At 56.8% G+C, this 23,862-nt stretch overlaps 1 protein-coding gene across 1 annotated transcript; it reads right to left on the reverse strand.

Annotated features, from left to right (window-relative positions):
• Window positions 1–1,776: 1,776 nt before the first annotated feature.
• EPHB3 (EPH receptor B3) lies at window positions 1,777–21,156 on the reverse strand. The gene is made up of 16 exons (XM_061194398.1): window positions 20,591–21,156; window positions 11,920–11,984; window positions 10,019–10,691; window positions 7,508–7,663; window positions 6,359–6,709; window positions 6,082–6,206; window positions 5,761–5,920; window positions 5,561–5,669; window positions 5,122–5,174; window positions 3,964–4,086; window positions 3,607–3,854; window positions 2,881–3,096; window positions 2,620–2,769; window positions 2,334–2,527; window positions 2,075–2,230; window positions 1,777–1,969 (listed from the first exon to the last, which is right to left on the reverse strand). The coding sequence occupies exons 1-16, from the start codon at window positions 20,703–20,705 to the stop codon at window positions 1,861–1,863; spliced, it is 3,003 nt and encodes a 1,000-aa protein (XP_061050381.1). The 5' UTR covers window positions 20,706–21,156; the 3' UTR covers window positions 1,777–1,860.
• Between the last annotated feature and the right edge of the window lie 2,706 nt (window positions 21,157–23,862).

Genomic DNA, 23,862 nt, shown 5'->3' on the forward strand with positions numbered 1-23,862 from the left:
GGCCTGCCTCCCGGGGCCCGGTCCCCTGCACCTGAATTCAATAGCTGCCTGGGCCTCCACACCTGCAGCATCGCCTCCCCCTAGCTACTGCCCCCGCTTTGAAGTCCGCTACGGAGCTCTGCCCTGCCCGGAAAGATGTGCGAGATCTGTAAGGCTTTGTCCACACTCCCTCCCGGGTCCAGCCAGACCCGGATGGGCAGGTTCTTTGGAAACCTGTTCCATGCCCCACCAAGGTTTACTGCCCAAGGTTCCCTCCTTCTGACACTGGGAGAGTGACTGCACACACCTCCCACCCACCTCCCTGCGTGTTTCTGCATCTAAGGGGCCTCTGAGCCCCAAGCCCACTCCACCCCCTTTCTCCTTTGACATTTATTTCCAGAAGTTGTTTTCCTAACCCTCTCCCTGGTTCTGGTTATTTATCCTCTGAACCTTTTAAGTGTGCAGGCAGTCTCTGGGTGGGAATCCCAGCCTCGGGCCTCACTTACTGGCTCAGCGACTTTGAGCAAGTTACTTAACCTCTCCCTTTCCTCCTCTGTAAAAAAGAGATAAAAATACTTCCTTCCCTGGCTGGGTTGTTGTGAGATTAAATAAGATCCGTGTATAAATGGAGCATTTTAGCCCAGTGCCAGGAGCATAGTAATCGTTCAGTAAAGAGGAGCCACACTTCTCCACTGACACTTGCTGAAGGGAGCTGGCCTCGGGATCCGAACCCCAGTGGATTCTCATCCCCTTTGTCCGGGGCCATGTGACCCTGGGAGCTGACCAACTGCCTCTACCCCCAGCCCCCTCAGAGACAATGGGTGTGAAAGGACTCTGTAAAACACCGTCCAGACTCAAGTGTCTGCCCCGACAGCCCCTGGGAAGGCCTGGGCCTTAGAAGGAAGGAGCTCTGGGGTAGTTTGCTCTCTACTGTTACTGCCCCACTTCCAAGAAGTTAGATGCAGCAAGGCTGAAGCATAAAAGGGAAGTTGTACTTGGAGAGGCTTGGATCTGGCCTCCCAATGACTCCTGGGAGTTCTGAAGGGCTGGTGCTGAGGGACTGTGAACTTGAGGGCATCAGGGAATCCTGCCTTGGGAGGTCGAATGAGAAGGGGCAAAAGAATCATCTTATTGCCTTTATTTCGCTGACGGCCCAGCTGGCCCCACGGCAGGGCAGAGGGCCAAGCTCTCACCCATACTCTCTGTGCAGGCCAGTGCGTACACACACACACACACACACACACACTCACTCACATCCGACCTCTGGCTCTGAGAGTCAGTCTCTGGGGGGCAAGGGGCTGCTCCTCAGCCTGCCCCTGCCTGCCCTTTTATGACAGCACCAAGGGCGGGGGTGGGGCAGGGCCCTCAGCCCCCAGAACAAGTCCCTGTGCAAACTGGAGGGGCCAGCTGGCTTCGGGATGGGGGTGTCACATTTCCCCATTCCCGGAGTTCCCTCCTCCAGTTCCTGAGGGAGGGACTGCTCTCTGCCTACCTGGGGGGCCAGACCCCTGCCAGGGCTGGGCCCTATGGAACCCAGGTTTATTCCCCACCTGACCGTGCCAGGACCTCCAGCACTGAAGAACAGCCAAGTCTGAGGTGGTGGGGATCCTCCACTGGAGAACAGGAAGGCCTGGGCCCCGAGGGGCTTGGGAGGGGTCATCACCCCCTCTCCTAATCCATCTTCAATATGAAGAGGTTTGGGGCAAACTTCCTGGGGAGGGAGCACAGGCCTGGAGGAGAAGTCCCAGCTTGGGCCTTCCCCAGACTTCCATCTTCTGGGCCACAGCCGAAGGCCAGGCATCCAAAAGTCCAAAAGTCCAGCCAGCTGGTCAGAGTCCCTGCACAGTCCTTGGAGGGCACCCATCCAGTGGGAGTTGGGTGTCAGACCTGCACAGGCAGCGTCTGGTTCATCTGCAGCCGCATGTCCTGGATACTGCTGAGGATCTTCTTCTGGTGGCCCGCCAAGGTGACCCCGATCCGGAGCAGGTCTCTGCAGACGGGCCAAGGGCACAGTCAGTCCCTCCCCCGCTGCCCACCACTCTGGGCCCAGCTCAGAGCCCCCAGCCCTGCCCCTCCAAATGTGAGGCACACTCACTCTGCGGTCATCTGGGCCACCAGGTCAAAGGATGCAAACCCCGCACTGACAAAGCTCTCCTTGTACCGCCCCATCTTGATGGCATCTAGCCAGTCACCAACTGTCGTGAAGGTCGTGTAGTCTGGGACCGTGCGGTCCAGGAGGGGCTGTGACATGCTGTGGGGAGAAGAGAGGGACTTGATGAGTCCTGATGTCAGGGGAAGCAGGGGTGGTGCTGCTGGCTCGGGAGCAGGGCAGGGGCAGAGGCAGAGGAACTGACCCAGACTGGGCACTGGCGATGACCTTAAGGCTGGCGGCGTTGCGGATGAGCTTGTCCAGGGTGTTGACGATCTGGGAGAATTTGGGCCTGAGGTTCCGGTCCCGCACCCAGCAGTCCAGCATGAGCTGGTGCAGTGCTGTGGGGCAGTCCATGGGTGGGGGCAGCCGGTAATCCTGCTCCACGGCATTGATGACCTGAGCCAAGAGCAGGGAACCCTGGAGTGAGCCACCACTCTGCTCCCCAGCCAGCTCCCACCCACCCGAGCGCTCTGGCTGGCCCTACTCACATCCTGGTTGCTCATGTCCCAGTAGGGTCGCTCGCCATAGCTCATGACCTCCCACATGACGATTCCATAGCTCCAGACGTCACTAGCAGAGGTGAACTTCCGATAGGCTATGGCCTCTGGGGCGGTCCAGCGAATGGGGATCTTCCCGCCCTGGTTGGGGGGGCACACGCCCTTCACCCTATGTCTCGAGGCTCGTCCCCAGCCCCGAGCCCCTGCCTGGTTGGCCCCGCCCCCAGTCTCCCTCCCAGCAGCTTCGTGTACCAGGGAGCTGGTGTAGGTAGGATCAGAGGGATCATCCTCCAGGAAGCGGGAGAGGCCAAAGTCTGAGACTTTGCAGACCAGGTTGCTGTTGACAAGGATGTTGCGGGCAGCCAGGTCTCGGTGCACGTAGTTCATCTCAGACAGGTACTTCATGCCGGCAGCAATGCCCCGCAACATGCCCACCAGCTGGATGACCGTGAACTGTCCGTCGTTGAGCTGGAGGCAACGAGCAGGCTCAAGGGGGTGCCCATTGCCTCCTGCCTGGCCCCGGGCCCACCCAAGACCTTCCTGCCTGCCCGCCTGCCCACCCTCTCGAAGTCCTCCAAGACCATGCCTCATCTACCCCTCTGACCATGTCCACTGTGCACTGAGAGTAAGGAAGCTGCCCTCCTGTGTGGCCGGCATCTGTATATATCAACCCAATTAACCCCTGTGAGGACCCAAATAGCTCTTACCATTCTCATTTTACAACCAAGGCAGCTGAGACTCAGAGAGGTTAAGTAAAGCCTGAGGTCACACAGGCAGTAGGGGGCGGGCAGAGTCAGGATGAGGACTCTGGTCTCTCTGGCTCTGAAGGCCCAGCTCTTTCCCTGCACCATGCCACCTTGGTAAATATTTGGACTTGAATAGGGTCTGCCTGACTTGTGGGAGGGGGTGGTTTGCCCAACCTAGCTCTCTGGAGGGTGGGGGGAAGAAGAGGGGGAGGGGCCAGGGGCTGGCTCTTACCCTGAGGAAGGAGTCCAGGGCACAGTTCTCCATGAACTCAGTGAGGATCATGACTGGCCGACTTTTGGTGACCACGCCCTCCAACCGGATTATGTTGGGATGGTCAAACTGACCCATGATGGAGGCCTCGCTGAGGAAGTCCCGCCGCTGCCTCTCTGTGTAGCCCACCTTGAGCGTCTTGATGGCCACAAACACTTCCCGGCGCCCAGGCTGTTTTAGCCGACCCCGGCACACTTCCCCGAACTCCCCTGCAGGGCACAGGGCACAGATAGTGAGCTATTTCTGTACCCAACCACCTCTGCCCTCCCTCGGGGTCACCACCAGCCTCTCCTCCCCACCGTGCCCCAGGGGACTCACCAGCTCCAATCACCTCCTCGATCTTGACGCAGGACACATCGATCTCCTTGGCAAACTCCCGCACAGCCTCATTAGGGTCTTCGTAGGTAAAAGGGTCGATATAAACCTTCATTCCAGGAGCAACTAAGGAAGAAAAGGTGGGCGTGAGAGGGGGCGAGATCCTCGGGCTGGGGACAGTGAGGGAACTCTGCAACCCGGGATACTGCCCCAGACAGGAACACATTCCCGGCCTCTCTGCTAAACCTGCTCCGTATTCCTCTGTTGAAGCCAGAACTTGCCCCTCCCCACCCCGCCACTGTCCCCTTGGTGAGAACTAGTAACCATAAAGGCTAGACACCTAGGATTCTTCTTCTTCTTTCTCCCTCATCTCTCATTGTGTCAAAACCTATTTCAGATCCGTCCCTCCGCTCATTCCCACTGCCCCGGACCTTGTCCAGGCCATCAACACCCAGACTACTGCAATAGCCTCCCAGCTGGGCTCTCTGCCTCTAGACTTTGCTCACCAATCTAGCCTACATAACTGTCTTCCTACAACAATACTTTCATTGTATTGCTCCCCAGCTTGAGAGCCTTTCAGATTACCGGTGGTGCAGTCAAGTCCAAACTCCTCTGCCTGCCTTTCACGACCCTCCAAGGACTGGCCGCAACTACCCAGCCTGGCTTCCCAGCAGCTGTCAAACCAGTCTTCTCACTGCCCCCACTGTCGGGCACTCTCCCCACCCCACCCACTACCTTCCAGAGGCTCCTCTAGCCAGGAATGCTCTCCCCCACCTCTCTAAACCCTGCTTATCCCACCTGGCTCAGCTCAGCCCAAGGCTACATCCTCCAGGAAGCCTTCCTCTTTTCTGAACTCTCACTGCCCTCTGTCACAGGAACACCCGGCTTAACACTTAATTGTTCTCTCATTGTTTCCTGTGTATACCTATGTTGTCTTTCTCACAAGACTGACTACCCCTGAGGACAGGGGTCATATCTCACTCATCTCTGGGGCTAGCGGGAGTGAGGTAGGGGCTCAGGAAATGGCACTTAATTGGAAGCAGGAGGGGCCGGCCAGGGTAAGAGTTAAAGGAATAAAGTCCCAGACAGGGAAAGGGGTGTCTCCAAGCCCTGCAGGGACCAAGGGAGCTTTGGGAGGCTGGGATGAGGAGGCAAACTCACTGTATTGCTGCAGCTTCTCTGTGTACTCCGAATCAGAGCTGTGCCGCTGCTTCCTGGAGGGGCAGGGTGGAGGGGAGGCATGAGACAAGTCCGCAGCTCCTTCCCTTCAGGGGACCCTTGGGCTCACAGGAGGGGCAGAGACCATAGGGGTCGGCCCAGTGCCTGGTGCTATGGTCAGTGGCTATAGCTGCCACTGGGTCTCTGGGCAAGAGGCTCAGTGGACTTGGTCCCTGAGGGTATCTGCCAGTAGATTCAGGGGACAGGGAGGGGGCAGGACGAGGACATAGGCATGGACTGGAGAGAGCCTCTCCAACAAGGATAGCCTGGGCCTAGGAAGGCTGTGGTTCTAGGTTTGATGTGGGTGATGGTTCACCTATGTGGCGAGAGGGCTCTAGGGCACTAAAGGGAAGCTCTAGTCGGCCCCTGGGCCTGGGAGTACCTGAGGCAGACGACAGCAATGACCACAACAGCTACCACGAAGACAAGCCCGGCCGTGGCAGAGCCCACAATGAGGGGGAGCTGCTCCTGGAGCTGCTGGGCACCAGAGCCTAGAGACCGGGAGGGACAGGTGAGTGGTGGGGTGGAAAGTGTGGACAGGGGCAGGGACAGGTGCAGGGACAGGTGTGTGGGGGTGTGTACCTCTCTCACTTGTGGTCTCAAACTCAGCCGGGTGGCTGTACTGCCCATAGCCAGCTACAGTGCGGGCGCGGACCTGGACCACGTAGCGGGCGTCAGGCCGCAGCCCGTCCAGCTGCACGGAGTTCTTCTGGCTGGTCACTGTGGAGGCGATGCCCTCACTCTGCAATACCAGGAGGAAGGCTGTGTCTCAGTGGGTCCTGACGCTCATCGGCCCCTGCCCAGCCCCCCTCAGTACCCAAGGCTTTGCTCCCAAGGGCCCCTGACACTATCTGGGGTAATCTTCTTGTCCCAAGGCTTCCTCCTGCCCCTTGAGGCTCTGACCTTCTCAAAGTACTTCATCTCGTAGTCCAGGATGACTCCGTTGGGCCGCTCTGGGGGCGCCCAGGACAAAGTCAGACTGCTTCCGGAGCTGCTGTGCAGGTGTAGTGTTGGCACTTCAGACGGGGCTAGGGGAAGAGCGGGGGGCTCATCACGGGCCCTGGCATCCCTCCCAAGGACCCAGTTCCCATGGGACCCCCGATGGTCTGTGCCCCAGGCAACCTCAGCTCTATGTGGGGGAAGATGACCCAGGCCCTACCCTCCTGTGTGCCCTCCTCACCAGCCTGGTTGGTGGTGATATTCACAGCCGCGTAGCAGGGGGGCAAAGGGCTCTTGCCCGAGACACCGTTGACTGCCTGCACCTCAAAGGTGTAGCGCGTGTGGGCCAACAGATGGCTGATGTGGACCCGGTGTTCTGTCAGGCCCAACTGCCGAGGCACAAACTCCACGTTGTCATCACAGCGTGAGCAGGTCATGGTGCCCCCGGCCCCAAGGTCCCCATGGCACTTCTTGCAGATGACATTGTATAGGAGGTCGTCCCGGCCACCCAGGTCCCGGGGCTCACTCCACTCGAGGATCAGCGAGGTCTCATTCACATTGGAGATCACACCCTGGGGCGGAGACGGCACCGCTGTGGGGAAGGTGGAAGGAGAAGACAGTGAGCTAGGGCCCTAGGACCACCGTCTGTCCAGAGTTCCTGCACAGTCCAAGCTGCTTCCTACCTCCTTGCCTTTGCCTCTGCTTTAATAAGCGGAATACCTTTCCTACACTTCTTCACTGGGCAGACTCCTATTTATTCGGCCTTTAAGGCTCAACTTGAGAGGTCACCTCCTCTTGGAAACCTTCCTTGATTCATTCTCTTCCCGTCCTCTGCATTCCTGTAACAATTCCTGGGCATCCCTCCAGCCCAGCACTTAGCACATTATATGGTCATTATCTGTTTTCACATCTGTTTCTCCCACCAGGTTGCAAGCTCCTAGAACAGTGACTCTATCTTTTCCTCCACATCCCTGGCGCCTGGCAATGCCTGGCACCAAAGGCCAAAGCAGGGAAAAAGCAGGACACCAGGCTGCCCTAGGGGTGTGAGGTCCCCTCTCTGGTTAGAGTTGGGCCGAAAGAATAGCAGTTCTAGACAGAGGAAGGAGTAATGGACTAGAGGGTCCTAGCCAGTTTCTGATACCCAGCGAGGAGCTAACAAATGCTTATTAAATGTTGGTGGAAGGGCTAAGCCTTTCAGCTCACCTGGATTCTGGCTCAGGGCTGGTCACTTCCTACCTGTGCCATGTTGAACACAACATCTAACCCCCCCGAGCCTCAGTTATCCTATCTGGAAAGTGGAGTTATTCATAGAGACTGTTTAGGCACCCGCAGGCCGGCCCGCAGAGGGAAGGCCTGGAGCGGGAGAGTGTGAGGACGCGCGTTCACTCACTGGTACAGGCACTGTCTGCAGAGTCGGAGTCTGCGCGGTAGAAGTTACTGTGGCAGGTGCAGATGCTGGAGGCTGGCGAGGTGGTGCGGCTGTTGGGTGGGCAGGGCAGGCAGGGCCCCTCTCCCTGCTTCGCCTTATAGCTCCCAGGGGGACAGGCTGGAGGGGAGAAGAGAATGGATATCTCACCTCCATCCCTGCAGACACCAACCCTCCACACCTCCGTGGGAATCTGGCCCTTCCCAAGCACAGGGCTCGGCCCCCCACCTCCCAGATTGAGGGGGCCGTGCTGGTACTGCCTAAGTCCAGCTGCAGCTACAAAAGGCCCTTTTGCCCCGTGGAAACCCCACGTCACCGGACTCCTCCCCGCCCCTGCCCTGCCCCCGACCCCCAACTCTGGGGCCTCACGGACGAAGAGTCAGCTCCATCACCTGGACAGCCTGGACTTGGCGAGGCAGGGACGAGAGGGAGGAGGAGGAAGAGGAGGGAAGGGGATGGGAAGAGACCGCTAGTGGGCTGGCAGCAGCCTCTACTCTGCTGGGATGCCCCCACCCCTCCCTGAAGCTCAAGGATAATTATTCCTGAAGATCCTCAAGAACACCCCAGAACAGCCAGGAGGTGGGGCCTCTGAGTTTCACAGCCAACCTCTCTCCCCACCCAACCAGGAGCAGGGCAGCAGCTCCTTTCTGCCCTGGGGCAGGGGTGGGCGCTGAGGAGGGGTGAGAAAAGGAGAGAAAGAAAGCAGGCAGGAAGGCTGGGGTCACCTGGAGTTCAGAGGCCTCAAAGCATCCACGAGCGGAACCCCAATCCCCAAAGGGAGCCCAGACCTCGGTGCCTGAACACCCCTTCAGAGCCTCTATTTGGGCCTGGGCTCTGGAGAGTCCCCATATCTACGATGGCCATATAATTTATTATTCAAACTGCACTATTTTGAGAGTGAAAGCGGGCACTAGTAATAATCATGTTAGCATGACAGGCATAAACCAGGACTGCCCTGGACACACTAAAGCATATGGTCATCTGGACCATATACAACTGCCTTTGGGGAGGTCGTCCGGAGTGTGGTATGCCCAGAGTTGGGTCTGTGCCCTTCTCTGGGGTTTAATCTCCCTCGACTAAGGTGATATTCCATCCCAGCTCTCTTGAGCCAGTGGGAGAGGGGGCAGGGGCCAGGCCAGCCTGGTTGCTATGGGAACCAGCGTGCATTTCCTGCTAGGGACCTGCAGAGTGTTAGCCGCTCTTCAGGTTGTCAGGCTCATCACCCCCACCCCTTTCTCCACTTAGGAGGAGGAAGTCTGGGGCCAGGTTCCCATAGAGAAGTGGAGAGGGGCAGGGCAAGGCACTGTTCACCTTCCCACGACAGCACCCAACACTGGGCCTCACAGCCAGGTCGGCCCTCCAGCCCCCTTACACTGAGGGCTGTGCTAACAGCCACCTCCCACCCCTTGCAGCTTCAGGTTGCAAGTGCCAGGAGGGAGAACAGGGCAGAGGGGACAGAAGACAAGGCCCTCAGCACCTTGGCCTGCATGGTACAGCACTGGATGAGGCAGCAGTCCCAGCTCCCACATTCCCAGCTCTGAGGCCTAGAGTGCAGAACCTCTCTGAGCCTTCTTATTGGCTAAACAGGAGATGTAGCTGGAATCTACCTTACAAAGTTGTGGTAAGGCTCAGATGAGAGAACCTCTCATGAACGGGTGTTATAGCTGGAAAATCTAGCACACTGTGAGGTCTTATGAGTCTCGGCAAGCCACCCAAGACAGGCCTCCTAACCTCCCCATATATGAAACCAGGACAAAACAATCCTTGTCCCCCATGCATCCCAGGGCTCCTGAGAGTCACAGCTAACGCTTACATGGTGCTGTGCTTCCCCACGTCCCAGGCACTGTTCCAAGGGCTGCCATGCATTGACTCAGTTAAGCCCCACTACAACTCCATGAAGGAATCACCATTAATGCCCCCATTTTGCACATGAGGAAACTGGGGTTCAAAGAGTTAAATAACTTGCCCAAGGTCTCACAGATGGTAAGTGGCAGAGTCAGGACTCAGGACTTCAGAGACTGGGCCCCTAACCTCTGTGCTATAAATACTGCTTCTCAAGATGCAGATGAGACCCCCCCCCCCAGGTAAAACGGCCAAGCACGAGGTGCCTGCAGCTCTGGGCCCCACCTAATACTTGCAGAGTGAAACGTAAACATGGTTCTGGACAAACGGGCGTCTCTGCTGGCCTCCCGAGACTCTGAGCACGTTCTTCAGGTGCCTCCTTGTCAAGGATTCTCCATATCTTCCTTCCTCTCTCTTTAGCTTCATTTTTTTCTCCTAGTATCCTGGTGTCTCTCCTCATTTTCTCTCATCTCCCTCCTTGCACCATGTTTTCTGCACCTGATACCCCTCCTCCCTTTCCTCCCTCTGCCCCAGACCTGAGGCCAGACCTCCCTGTCTGGCAGGTAGGAAGCGGTGGGTAGGGGGCAGCGGGCGGCTGTGGCCCAGACCCTCCCCAGGCCAGTCCCCACTCACGGCGGCACTGGGACTCCTTGGCAGCTGGCTCGTGGCCGGTGGCACAGGTGCAGGCACCCACAGGCACCATCCACTCCCCGTCACCGTTGCAGTAGAGCTTGAGGGGTACCGACACCTCCACGGCGTTGGCGATGCAGGTGCCAGGGGCAATGACCAGTGAGGTGGGCTCAGCCCCAGTGAGGGTCTCGGGGAAGAGCGCGAAGCCTGCGGTGGTGGATGCGCACTTCTTGTAGAAGGCACGCACGGAGATGAGCGACATGCAGGCGCCCTGGTCCTGGAAGGCCAAGTAGAAGCCGGCCTTGGAGAGCGGCCCGAAGCTGCGCACCTTGGTGTTGACACGGCCGGCATCGAGCCGCGAGAAGCTCTCATCGGGCGCGATGGTGTCCACCTTCACGTAGGGGTTCTCCATCCAGAAGGGGGAGGAGGCCGAGGCCACGTCGCTGTCAGCCTCATAGTAGAAGAGGTTGAAGGTCTCCTTGCAGGAGCCAGGGATGTTGGGGATGCTGTTGCAGTCACGCACAGTGAACTTGAGCTCCACGTAGACCCGCTGCACGTCCTGCCGCCAGATGAACCCTGTGCGAAGCCAGTTGTTCTGGCTTGACTCGCGCACGTTACACACCTGGTACGTGCGGATGGGGTTCATGGCCTCATCATAGCCGCTCACCTCTTCCCACTGTGCAAGTGAAAAAGACAGAGAGTAAGCACCGGCATTTGCTGGGTGCTTACCACATGCACAGATCTGCTATATTTACTTCACAGAGATGTTTCCATGGTGTAGTGGTTGAGCACACAGACTACGTGGGTTCAAATCCCAGTCCTCTGCTTGTGGTGTGACTACAGGTAAGTCACTTAACCTCCCTGTGCCCCCACTTCCCCATCTGTAACATGGTAAGAAGAAAGATGTATAAGGAATAAATGACTCTAAATGACTACAGCACTTAGAATGGGGCACTTGGTAAGTACTATGTGAGAATTAGCTATAATGTTTATTATCTTTATGCCTCAATTTCATTGTCTATAAAGTGGGACTGATTGCAAGTAAATGAGGCTGTGAGGAATTAAATCAGTTTAATATATGTAATGGGCTTGCACCAATGCCTGATATAGATAGAGCAAGCACTCAATAAACATTGGTTATCACTATTACCATCACATTTAACCTTCACAGCTCCTTAATAAGGTATTGGGTTGGCCAAAAAGTTCGTTCAGCTTTTTCCATAACATCTCACGGGAAAACCCAAACAAACTTCTTGGCCTATCCAGTACATCTGTTGTCCCCACTCCAGAGGAGAGGAAGTCAAGACTCACAAAGGCAGGGACTTGCCCAAGGTCACAGAGTCAGGTTTGGTGACTAAGGGCCTGTAATGTCACCCAAATCCAGTGTTCCAGAACACAGTGTAGTTGTGAAGGACATCTAGGGAGGTTAATTAGAACACTTTAGAGATGTCAGGACTACAGGAATGTAACAGTCAAGAAATGGAGGCCCAGAAAGGCAAACTGTCTTGCTCAAGGTCACACAGCAAGTCAGAGATCTGGAACCAAGGTTTCCTTGTTCCCAAGCACCCAGGAAGGAGGGAGATGGTCAGGACAGACATGCAAAGGGCTGTCAGGCAGGAGAGGGATGGAAATAGGCTGAAGACAGGCTGGGGGGTGGGCAGAGGGAGAATGAGACAAAGATGGTGTGTGTAGGGGAGGGGGGACAGAGGCAGGCTGAAGAATCAGAGATGAAAACACTCACAGAAATGGACCATCAGGCAAAGGAGGAAGGTGACAGATGAAGAGGATGGGGATGCCGCAAGAGGGGGAACTGACAAGCAGTGGGCAGAGGCAGCCCTTCTTGAGCCCTGCTGCAGGGGTTAATTGGCAACCAACACTCGGGAGAAATGGTGGGGAAGTCTTACCCCACTTTCTGGATGAGATGTCCATGCCAACTCAGACGTCACCCATTTTGTATCCATGAGGGTCTCTGGGGGAGCAAAAGGAGAAAAAAGGTCAGGGGCCAAGTTTAGGACGAAGAGAAAGAGGAGGTTGCCCAGGAAAGGCCAGGACGCCAGACATTGATTCCCACCAGGTACTCCCACCCCACCCCCAAGTTCCCCAAACCCTCAGCTCCCCTGGCCCAGAGGAGACCCTGCAGCCACCCCCAGAGATGTCATAGCCCCAAAGATGTCTTGTCGGGCCAGTTGGGAGTGGGTGTCAGCTGCTGACCCCAGGTCTGGGTTAATGAGGCAGAAGCCAGGGCCAGTTCACACACCTACAGGCTCTGCTAATCTCCACACAAAGGGGCTGGCAGGGCCTTTATCCTGGAACAAAGGGCTGTGTGCTTCAGACCCTGCTGCTCAGGCCTCCCCTGACTCCACTCCCAGCACAAAGGCCCAGCTCCACACACGCCCAGGGGAAGGGAAGAGCAGTCACAGGCCAGAGCCCACTCTCACCCAGCTTCCCACAGACCACCTCTGGAGGACAGGACAGGAATGCTCTTTGAGAATGGGGTGAGGGCCACCAAGGCCCAGACTAGTTCCTCTAGAGCTAGTTCAGTTCTTCCTGCAATCCTTGGATAAAAGTACTGTTGGCGTACCTCCTTTACATATGAGAAAACTGACGCCCAGATACAGTATATATAGGGTGTAAGGTAAAACTGTTAGGACTTGAGGTGAAAAGTTGAAAGGTGACTCAAATTCAGGTCTATCTGATTCCACAACTAACCCCTTAACCAGGGCACTCTGACTGCAATATGCCCCTCTGTAAAAGGGGAACAGAGAAAGCCTGGAAAGCTCCTGTGTATACTTTAAGTCCCAACCAAGATGTCACCTCCTCCAGGAAGCCTTCCCTGAACCACCAAGTCAGGGTTGGATGCCTTCCTCTATGCATCCAGGGCCAGGTGCTTTGTTACAGCATTGATCCTGTTCTGAGCTTTGGATTTTTTTTATCTGTTTCCTTTTGCTTGGCCACAGGAGGGGCCTATTAATGTTTCTGACGTAAACTTGCTCCCCTAGGAACCTGGATCTGGGTTCTGGCTTGAAAACTCTCCTCTCTGACAGTGTGACCCCAACATTAGACCTAGGAGCAGGAAAGAGGCCCCAAGTCCTTTCCCATAGCCTGGAAGACAGCCAGCAGTTCTCCCCTCAACTCCAAGCTGGAATGGGGCAGGGCCGCCCCAGAACTTCTGAAGGCCTCTACATCAACAATGCGGCAGGCTGGAGGTATCCAGGAAGGGAAAGACCCAAACCCCACAGGCTCCAGGCTTGCGGCCTTCGGCAGTCTCCTGCAGTCTGGGTCTGAGCCTAGGATGGTGGATGAGGCAGCTGTGGCCCCAGGCCCTCATGTGAGGCAAAGGGAGCAGCGAGCAGCAGCAATTCACTTTGGGGAGTGAGGCTCCCTCGTCTTCCTGCAGCAGCAGCTGGTCCTTGGAGGGCCCGGCTGCAGGATGAGCTATCCCAGCTTCATCGTCGGTGGCCTGACAGGCCCCTCTGGCAGACAGACAGACACAGACATTTAGCAGGGGGGTAGAGGGGTACGGGAGGGAAGAGGGGATGGGCAGAAGCAGGGGCCCAGAGACAGGCGGGCGGAGCAGGCGGATGGTGGGCGGCACCGAACTGGAGGGATGTGCCGAGCCGGCTGGCTAGGACCAGACAGCCGGGATGGCCGGCGGTGGACTACAAAAGACAGCGAGATGGAGAGACAAGGAGGCCCCAGGAGACAGACACAGAGACAGAGAGGGAGACTGCCAAGTAGCCTCTTCGCTAGCCAGCGGCCCGGAGTACCGCTGTCCCTGGGAGCCGGCGAGCCAAGCGCACCCCCTCCCCCCAGCCAGTCCGCCTGCTTGTCTGCCCGCCGCCCGCCGCCCGCCGCCCGCCGCCGAGCAGGCCAGGGCTCCCACCGCTCCCTCGCGCTGCCTCCCTCCTCCACCTCCCTCACTTCCTTCTGCTCAGCCAGTGCCAAACCCATCTGGAACTGTTTAAACCCAAATATTCAGCCCCTCCCCCCTCCAGCCAGATTCCTCCGCAGTTTAAAACAAGCCCTGCGCCGGATCGGAGAGGAGGAGTGGGGGGAGGGGGCGGGGGGAGGTTGGTGGGGTAGGCTCTTCGTTTCTGTTTAATTTCTGGGGAGCGAGAGAGGGAGGGGGCGGGGATCGGCCCTCGGCCATCGCTCAGCCTTGGCCATCGCTCAATCTCGGCACATTTTTCCCATTAATGAGGAGAGGACTTAGATTTCGAGTCATGTGTGCCTGAGGAAGGGCTCGGTCACCCTGGTGGGGAGGGGGCTTGCTCTCTGGGGGAGGAACGGGGCCTTTGCTTCAGCAAGAGGGAGACCCTGAGGTGCCTGGGTCCCAGCCTCAGGAAGAACATGGAGGGGGGTCCCAGAATCCATCTGTCTAGGGGGTGGGGCAGGGAGAGACCCAGCCCAACAGAGCCCACCTTTTCTATGTGTGTGGCATGTGTGGGTGTGGGGGTGTGTGTAGGTACACACACGCGGGGGTAAAGGACACAGGTACAGGGGACAAGGACAAAAGAGGAATGAGGGAGCAATCTCCACACTGTCCAGCTGCCAACTGCACCCGCACCCTCCTCTGTCCCACCATGTGGCTGCTCCCCGATACAGCCCGGCAGGGAACCCCACCAACCCACGAAGCAAGCAGGGAAGTGGCCACCAGGCCTTTCTGGGATGTTCTGGGACCAGGGCTTCAATGCTCAGAAGGAAAGCAGCACCCCTTTCTGGTTTCACAGGGCCGCGGGGAACAGCCACGTGGCAGCAGCTGTGTGGCCCCCGCCTGTGCACACACAGACGCACACACATCACCCAGTTCTCAGCGGCTGGGCTCGTTCCCGCCACTGGGGCCAAACAGCGACAAGTCACACGTATGGTGGACAAAAACACACAAAGCCACAGCCACCCGCAAACACACACGCGGCTTCACACACAGCCACAGTCTGTCTTTCACGGACACACGGATGCATATGGTACAAGCAGATCAGTCTTCCTGAGACATTCATATACAATGAGTCTTTCCTACACACAGATTGGGCTTGCCTTAGGCAAAGACTCACTCTCACAGCCCTCAGATGTGCGGATTTCCTGAGACATATGCATACGTGAGGGCACGTGCATTCAACAGTGCGTTCTCCCTACACACCCAACTGCACACTATTGCCAACCACAAGTCACAGTCTTGAGTGTAGTCAAGTGCAAACACAAACACCAGTTTCCCTGTACAGACACGGTGACATGCTCTTACACAGTCACACACAACTAGCATCAGCTGCACACGCACAGATGCCCATTTGCACCAAAACATTCCATAGGAGCATGCAGACACAGTATAAGTATCAACATCTAGAGGTTGTGTAAAGCCTCAGCGGTGCATCCTCCATGCACATCACACACACACACACACACACACACACACTGCAAGCACGTTCTTTCTATGAGGTGAGTTTTCAAGTGGGGTGGAGGGAGAGTTGGGAGAGGGCACTGTCTGCTAAGAAAGCAAAGGTACTGGGGAAGCCTCGGCCAGAGGCTCAGGGAAGCAACAAGCCCCAGACCGGCTTCCAGTGGCCCTGACCCAGGCAGGAGCTGTCACAGGTCACGAGGCTAGGGGTGGGGCAGGGGCATGAAGATGATTCTGGGTGTGGCTGGGTGCAGCTTCCCCAGGTACAGCCCTTGCCCAAGCAGCAGGCCACTTCCCTGCCAGCACAATGGCACCGTCCCCAGCACTAAGCCCTTGGGGAGGGGGTGGCACTATGAAGGCATTTAGCCTCAGGAGCTTTGGGCAACACATAAGTTGGGGGCCCAGCAGGAGGAGAACATCGTGGGCACCCAGCCTGTATCTGAGGGCTTCACTGGGCCGCCCTGGTGCTGGGAGCCTGCCACCTGCCCTAGTGAAGGGCCAGGGACACACAACCTTATGGAACTGCCAGACCCCACAGCAACCCCAAGCCCCAAGTCACACAGAGCACCCCACCCTGGGAACAGGCATGCCAGTGAGACCAGAGAATCAAAAAAATCTAGAGACAGGAGCAAGAAACCCACCGGCCCAAACTCCAGACCGAGGACGTTGAGGTGGTGGGAAAGGTCACGCTCCTGGGCTGGGCCAGCAGCGCGTGCAGGGGCAGGAGGACAGAGGGGCGGGGTCCGGGCAAGAAGGCACACCCTGGAACCCTGCCTGCAAAGAGAGGGAGAAAACTCCAGTCACCTTGGAGTTGGTCCCCCTCTTCCGCCTGGGGTCCCTACCTCAGCCAACCAATCCAAGGGATCTGTCCCGTCTTCTCCCATCCTGCTCCTCCCCTGCGTGTCAGTGTGTGTACACGCGTGTACCAACCTGCACACTCAGGGTGGTCAGCCCGGGGAGAAAGGGGTCTTAAGCAGACCCTGCCATGGGACCTGAAGGGCCACCTCTCCCTCCCCCTGCCATGGCCCCGAGGGCCTCCAGTCTGGGATGGAGGAGAGGGGAGCATCCCAGAACAGAACACATTTTGTTTTTCATTCTTCCCCTCAGATCATGGAGATTTATAATTAAATAAACCTGAGAGGGATGAGAAGGGAGGAAGAAGCACAGGACAGGAGCCCAAATGCCTCAGTGCTCATCCATACCCCCAACCCCAGTTGTGGCCCTGCCAGCAGCCAGAAGGACGGATGAACAGCTAGCCTTTGAGCCCTTCCCTGCGATCCCAGCCACAGCGGGTCTGACCAGGAGTCTGGGGGCAGAGAGGCAACAGGAGACCCGATGCCAGGGCCAGCCCTTGGGACAGGGGGCCTCTCCCACCCCATCAGGTGCCCAGATGTATCCAGTCTCCCTCCCCCCACTCCCAGCTGCCCAATCCCGACAAACCAGTTTGACTCAGCACAACAGGCAGGGCTACAATTTTCAAACTATGCAGGTCTGGTGATTCAGCCTCTTCATGCTGTTTAATTAGTGTAAGGCGGGTGGCGGAGGCCTTGCCCACGGTAGCTTTGGGTTAGCTCGCTGCCGCTGAGGCCACAGTGGCGGCGGTGGCAGCAGTTCTGGTTAAAGGGAAGACAGTGACGGGCAAACTGGTTCCCCCAAATCCCTGCTGCTGTCCCTTGTCGCAGCTCTGAGGTGCCAGCTCAAGACAAACAGGGGCGGGGCGGGGGGGCTGGTGAGCCAGAGGCCACTGAACAAGTGAGGAAGCCACAGAAACCCCAGCCCGCTGTCCCCTCAGCTGCCACCTACTCAGTGGTCACTGCTGCTGCCTCTGAGAAAGAGATGGGTCACACACTGCCTCTCCCCCGCCAGGGCCTGCTTCCACTACAGCAGCAACGCAGCTACAGGGCTTGCCTGGGAGAAGGCTGTCCAGCCCCCCCTCTTACATCTGGTAACTGTTTCTTTTTTCTCAAAAGGGTCTCTTCCCAGCAGGGACCTCCTCGTCCTATCTGAGGTATAAGGACCCTATGGTCCAGACATCCTTCCTATCCCACGCCCCGTTCCTGGTCCGCTCACCTACTGGACCCCACTCCCTGGTTCATGGTCCTGAAGGGGAGAATGGTCTTGGCTTCGGGGACTGGAGAACATTACCTGAAAGGAGAGTGAGCAACAAAGTGGGCCCTGTTTCCCTGTGAGTGAGGGTAAATTCGAGGGCAATTTGTGTGTGTCTTTGGCGGGTGTGTGTGTGTTTGTGTGTGTATGCAGGTGGGAATCAATCAGAGGGCAAGGAGAGAGGTGTTTCTTCAACCAAGGAGGACAAGCAAGGACCCTAGCTCTATCCTCATGGAAAACTGATGAGATATTTGGATGCAGAATCTTCATGAACCCCAAGTGTATAGGGAGGAAGAACAACCAGGTGCTAGACAGCATCTAATCAATGAGACCATGAGGGACAGCACCCACAGCTCAAGGACCCTGGGCCTAAATATAACGACCTCAGAGGCCAAGAGCCTAAAGACTCCCTAAGGCCAAGGGCAAACCAAATCCTGGCAAAAACCAAATGGAAGGCTGGATGGAGCAAGGCGGTGAGATCCTCCACCCATAAAGCTTGGGGGGCTGAAGAGAGCTTCAGTGCTGGGCGTCCCACCTAGCCCTGTCCTCTGGCCACAGCCCAGGACACCCAGGTCCACCCATCCCGCCATTCGAGCTCCAGAATAGGGATGGGGTACAGGTAGGAGTCAAGGACAGCTGTCTCCTGACCCAGCTCTCTTCCTATCCCATCCTCTCCCTCCCAAAGCTGGAGAGAGATGGAGTTGGGGGGACAACTTCCTCCCCAGACCAACTTTTCCTCCTCCCATTATTGCGTCCTCTAAGCTCCCTCCAGCAGGGCAAGGGTACACACCAGTTTCACTTTCTGGTGCTCCCCAAGGAGCAGACCCTAGGGTAATAATAACAACAGTTAATCCTTGAATAACAATGGCTGTGCTAAGCACTTGACACACATTAAGGATTCAATCTTCATAACAGCCCTAGGAGGTGGGTTCAACTACTATCCCATCTCACAGTGAGGGAGATCAGGAGTGTGGTTAGGTAGACCACTGGGCTGGGGTCAGTGCCCTGAGGCGTCATCTCTCTTTTTCCTTTCATTCTCACGCCAACGGAAGACCCTAAGTTCTCATATATGGCAAAAGTGAAGGAACTCGTGAAAGCCACACTTGGGAGGCACTGCTACCTTCCTAGGGGCACCCCACACTGGCCTGGCCTCCCAGCCACCACCCACCCAGCCAGGGAATAGCCCCAGATCCCACTTCACAGCCTGAGGGAGGAGGGGACAGAGTAGGGGCAGTGGCCCCATTGTCCTCTCTTTCCTGGGCTGCTATAGCTCATCAGGCCTCTGCCTCCTGGTCAGCCCCTTGGGTCCTGGGCCTGGAGGCCTGGATGTCAGCTCCCAGCTAGGGCCTGCCAGCTAGGGTCTAGAGGGACCAGCAGATTGTGAGGGGTGAAAAGGAGGAAGAAAGGAAGGGAAAGAGGAAGAAGGGAGGGAGGATGGAAGGGGTGAGCCTTTTCAGGTACCCCTTGCTTACCTGACCCAAACCACGCCCCCCACTCCACTCTCAGCATCAGCACCCACCACACCCCACAACAAGGGCTCTGGGGCCTGGCACACACAGTCCTGTAAGTGCGTGTGCCTGTGTCGCCTCTCCTGGGCTAAGACACAGACCTGGGAACTCCAGCAGGCTCCCTGGCTCACACCCTTGAGGCAATCAACAACAAATCCCCACACCGGTTTCTCACGCCTGTGATCCTATCACACACATGTGGGTGAGCGTGCACAAGCGTGGGCGCGACCTCGGTGTGTCTGTCTGGATTTGCATGCGTCCACCCGTGTGAATCAGTCTGTCAGCACCAATGGGCTCAGAGATAAAAGACGTTCAGAAGAATGTTTTTTTTCCCCTGGAGAAAATGAGAAAGCACCAGAGGATGCCTTTCTCTCAGAACTCTGTTCTTTTTTCCTTCCAACCTTTAAGTTTACCGATTGTGAACATATGAACAAACCAAGTCACACGGAATTCATGTGTTTGTTCTTAAACTAAGAAAGTGACTGGATTTGTTAAAGATACCAAATAGAAATACTGCCTATAATCCCAATTTCCCCCAAATTTCTGTGGTGTCCTTCCCTCCACCTAAGGAAGGTTTTTCTTCCCTCATTTAATGGCTCCAAAAATTTTGGGAACTGTGCGTTGGCGTCTGCATCTGTCTGTCTATTGTTTAACCAGTGTCAGTGCCTCTGTCCCCTCAGGCTTGTGTCAAGTGGATGTGTGTGAACTCTCCCACGGGGGCCAAAAACACTTGGGCTGTCCATCCAAGCACAGTCGTTTGGAAGTTGGAGCAACCTCCTGAGCAGCAGTCTCCGCAGGTTTCACAGAACCCATCGAGAGAAGCCCGGCCTCTTCCCACCGGCTAATGCGTAAGGCACCGGCTCCGGCACTACCTGGGACAAGCCCCGGAACCTCAGGGGTTCGGTGGAGACCCCAGCACTCGGGGTGTCCTGCTAGAAGGCAGAGGGGGTGCCGCAGAGCCGCGTGCAACGCCGGTGCACACAGCACCTCGTGGGTAGTTGGCGCTCGTAAACCGTGAACAATAACAGGCCCCCGCCTCTCCATCCCCGCAGCCATTCCCTGACAAAGCGGGGTGCACGCACTCACACTCTCACAGATCACTCCAAGGGGTTCCGAACCAACGCCGCCCCTCAACCTGGGGAGTCCCGCTTCGCCTCCACCAGCCACAGCCCCGCATCAGCCTCAGAGCCCCCGCCTTGCCTGGTGGGTCGCCCACACTTCCTTGCCTCCAGGAGGTGCCCAGGGCCCCGCTCCTCTGCCCTGAGTGCGGGGTACTCCCTCAGAAGCTCACGGCCGGGCCATGACTTTCGGGGACGCTCTCCCGAGTCGAGCTGCCCGCGATCCCGCAACCGGCGGACTGCCTGCCACAGAGGTAGCTGGAGCCTCCGAGGCGGCGCCGAGATCGTCCTCCCCACCCCATCCTCCGGCCCCTGGAAAGGGCGCGGGTGACCGAGCCTCCTCCGAAGTGCGCCCAGCCCGCATCGGACCAACACCGCGGACCCTCCCCGGCCCACGCTCGGGCGACCCCGGACACCTTAACCCTTGGACGCGCTCCCCGACGCCGCTCACCTTCCAGCGCCTGGCAGCCGGAGGGCAGCAGCAGGGGCAGCAGCAGCAGCGGAGAGAGCAGCGGCAGGAGCCCCGGCGGCGGCGGCGGCGGCGGCGGCGGGCGGGCTCGGGCCATGGCCGGGGCGGGCTCCGGGAGCCGAGCCGAGCCGCGCCGGGCCGCGCCGGCGGGGCTGCGGGCACCCGCGGGAGGGTCCGCTCTGCGGGCTCCGAAGAAGGCTCGCGCACGGTGATCCCAGGAGATCCAGGCAAGGAGAGGGTGCAATCCAGGCAGGCGGCTCCGGGACCGAGGCGGCGCCCTGAGCCGGGCGATGCTGAGGGATGCGGGCAGGTCGGTCCCAGGGGAATCTGGACGGACCGGTCCTGGAGGATCCGGGGCGCTTGGAGAGCTCGGAACCAGTGGACTCGGGGAGGCGGGCCGGGGAGGGAGTGCGCAAGTGGTGGTAGTTCGGTGTGCACAGTAATCCAGAGGTCTGCTGCGGGCCCGACTCGGATCGGGGACTCCGGGTGCGCGCGCCGTCCGGGGTCCGAGCTGGGTTCTTGCTGCGCCGCTCACGTACTCACTTCTGCTGTCCCCAGCGCTGGCGCGGCCGCTCTGGGCGAGAGGGGTGGGGCCGGCCTCCTGCCTGTCATCTCTGAGGCCCCGCCCCTAGCCATCCTCCGCCCACTCACAGACCGCCAGGCGCGCTGGTTCGGCCTCGAGAGCACTCTGCCGGAGTTCAGTTGGCGGCGGCTCCATCACGCCCACCCTAATTCTCTGAGGCCTGGGGTGGGCGGGGCCAAAGAAAAGATGAATCAGATTGGGCGGAGCGATACTGTCCGTCAGAGGGAGAAGCCCGCCTCCTGTCGCCCATTGGCGATTAGTAACCGAACCTGAGTCCGGCGAAGTGCCATCCACGTACAACGAGCCGGGGGCGCCCCCGTGTGGTCTGTACGTGCCCGGGGCCGCCGCCATGTGGCTGTGTTTCCAGGCACGTCCTGACACTAACTAAACTCGCCTTAGGCAATACCAGGTGGGCGTCCTCCGCGACACATCCTGCAACGAGGGCCTTCTCGCTTGTTTATTTATTCATTCATTCATTCAGCTGTGTATTTCATCATTCTTTGAGCCAAAGACTCTAGCAACTTCTGGCGATACAGCAATGGATAAGACAGAGGTTTGTGTTCTCTAGGAGCTAGTTTAGCGATGGAAGCAGGCATGAAGTTATCACAGCAGAGTGTAACTTATTATTATGGAGGAAGGACAGAGCTGCTGGAGCACATGTGAGAGGGACGGCTATGTCTGGCCCTGAGGAAATGACATTCAAGCTGAAATGTGAAAGATGAGTAGTAGGTGAAGGAGGTGTGTTTGGCGGGGGCAGTTTCAGGCAGAGCAAACACTCTTTGTGTGAAGTCCCAGGGGCAAGAGAAACATATTTATTGGAGGAAGCCGAAAGAAGTTCAGAATAACTTAAGTGTAGAGTTGGAGACTGAGGGGGGCCAAAAGGAAGCTTGGAAATCGGTGTGGGGGACCAGAGGAATTTTTTTTTAGATTCATAAGGCCTTCCTGGGGGGGGGGGAAGGTTGGGATTGACATATGCACACTACTATATGTGAAATAGATAATAAGGACCTACTGTATAGCATAGGGAACTCTACTCAATACTCTGTAATTGCCTACATAGGAAAAGAATCTTAAAAAGAGTGGATATATGTATATGTATAACAGATTCACTTTGCTGTACAGCAGAAACTAACACATCATTGTAAATCAACTATACTCCAATAAAAATTTAATTAAAAAAAAAAGGCCTCCCTGAGAGCTAGGGTTTGAAGCAGAGCCATTACTTTATCAGATTAACATGGCTTCTCTGGGAAAGAAGAATGGGAGGAGGAAAGGGTGGAAACAGGGAGATCAGAGAGGAAGCTGTGCAGTGGTCAGGCAGAGGAAGATGGTGGCTTGGACTAGGGTGGTGGCTGTGGGAATGGAGAGAAGTGGGCAGGTCTAAGATATTTTAGGAGGGCTTCCCTGGTGGTGCAGTTGTTAAGAATCCGCCTACCAATGCAGGGGACACAGGTTCGAGCCCTGGTTCAGGAAGATCCTACATGCTGCAGAGCAACTAAGCCTGTGCGCCACAGCTACTGAGCCTGCGCTCTAGAGCCCATGAGCCACAACTACTGAAGCCCGCGTGCCTAGAGCCCGTGCTCTGCAACAAGAGAAGACACCCCAATGAGAAGCCCGCGCACCGCAACGAACAGTAGCCCCCGCTCACTGCAACTAGAGAAAGCCTGTGTGCAGTAACAAAGACCCTATGCAGCCAAAAATAAATAAATTTATTTGTTAAAAAAAGATATTTTAGGAGGTAGAGTTCACGGGATTTGTGATTGGGTGGTTGAGAGGTATGGGGTAGATAGAGACATCAAGAAGAACTCCCAGGTTTCTGGATTGGGCAAATGGACTTGTATCCCATTTGCTCAACAAACATTTGCAAAGTGCAATAAACACTCTGAAAAAAAGTCTTGTTTATTAAGAAGTAGAAGTTATTATAGCCTCATTTTACAAACAAAACTGACACCTAGAAAGGCTTAGTGACTTGTTCCAAGTCACAGTGCTCATAAGTGGCAGGGTGGGATTTGAATCAAGCATTGTATAGCTTTTAGACTCACTCATTCTACTTAATCAGAGACCTAAGGATCACCTAGGTGCTTGTTAAAAACTCAGAATTCTGAGCCACCCAACCATCTTGGATGTTGGGACTCAGAATCTCTGGGGTATGGGGCCCAGGATTCTGCATTTCAAATAAGCATTCCAGGTGATTCTGATGCACACTGAAGTCCAAGAGTCACTATCACCATGCAGCCTCTTACTGTCCTAACTGGAGAAACATCCCTCCATGGTCCCTCTGAACCTTCCCCAGCTACCCTAAGATTTCTGAGGACAGAGAGTGTGAGAGATCAGATTCTAGGTGGCCTTGGAAGCAAGATGGTCACTCTTAATCCTCTGACCATGAAGTACCCTAGATGTGGTGCTAAAAGCTCCATTAGTGTAAATGAGGTCATGGATCCATTGCTCAAAAACATTGCTCTAGAGAGCTCAATCCTCCTGGCCAGAGGTATGCATGGCTACCTGGGGCTGGGGTGAGGGTGGGGGGAGGAGGATGCCATGAGATTCCCAGATTCCACACACATACCCCCCCGGAACTTCTGCCTTCGATCTCTTCTTAAGCCCTAGAGACTCCCAGCAACATCATTCAAGGTTCTAGACCACAAAAGGGATCTTGGAGATCATCTTGTGC

This window comes from Eubalaena glacialis, chromosome 6 (genome assembly GCF_028564815.1).
Source record: "Eubalaena glacialis isolate mEubGla1 chromosome 6, mEubGla1.1.hap2.+ XY, whole genome shotgun sequence".
Taxonomy (NCBI): Eukaryota; Metazoa; Chordata; class Mammalia; order Artiodactyla; family Balaenidae; genus Eubalaena; species Eubalaena glacialis.

What these genes read in the sequence shown, in the direction of transcription:
- EPHB3 (XM_061194398.1), bottom strand. Translation starts at nt 20,705, where the DNA reads ATGGCCCGAGCCCGCCCGCCGCCGCCGCCGCCGCCGCCGCCGGGGCTC. An exon ending in AGAGAAGCTGCAGCAATACA is followed by an intron (nt 4,087 to 5,121) that starts GTGAGTTTGCCT and finishes TTTCTTCCTTAG; the next exon opens with TTGCTCCTGGAATGAAGGTT. An exon ending in CGAGGAGGTGATTGGAGCTG is followed by an intron (nt 3,855 to 3,963) that starts GTGAGTCCCCTG and finishes TGTGCCCTGCAG; the next exon opens with GGGAGTTCGGGGAAGTGTGC.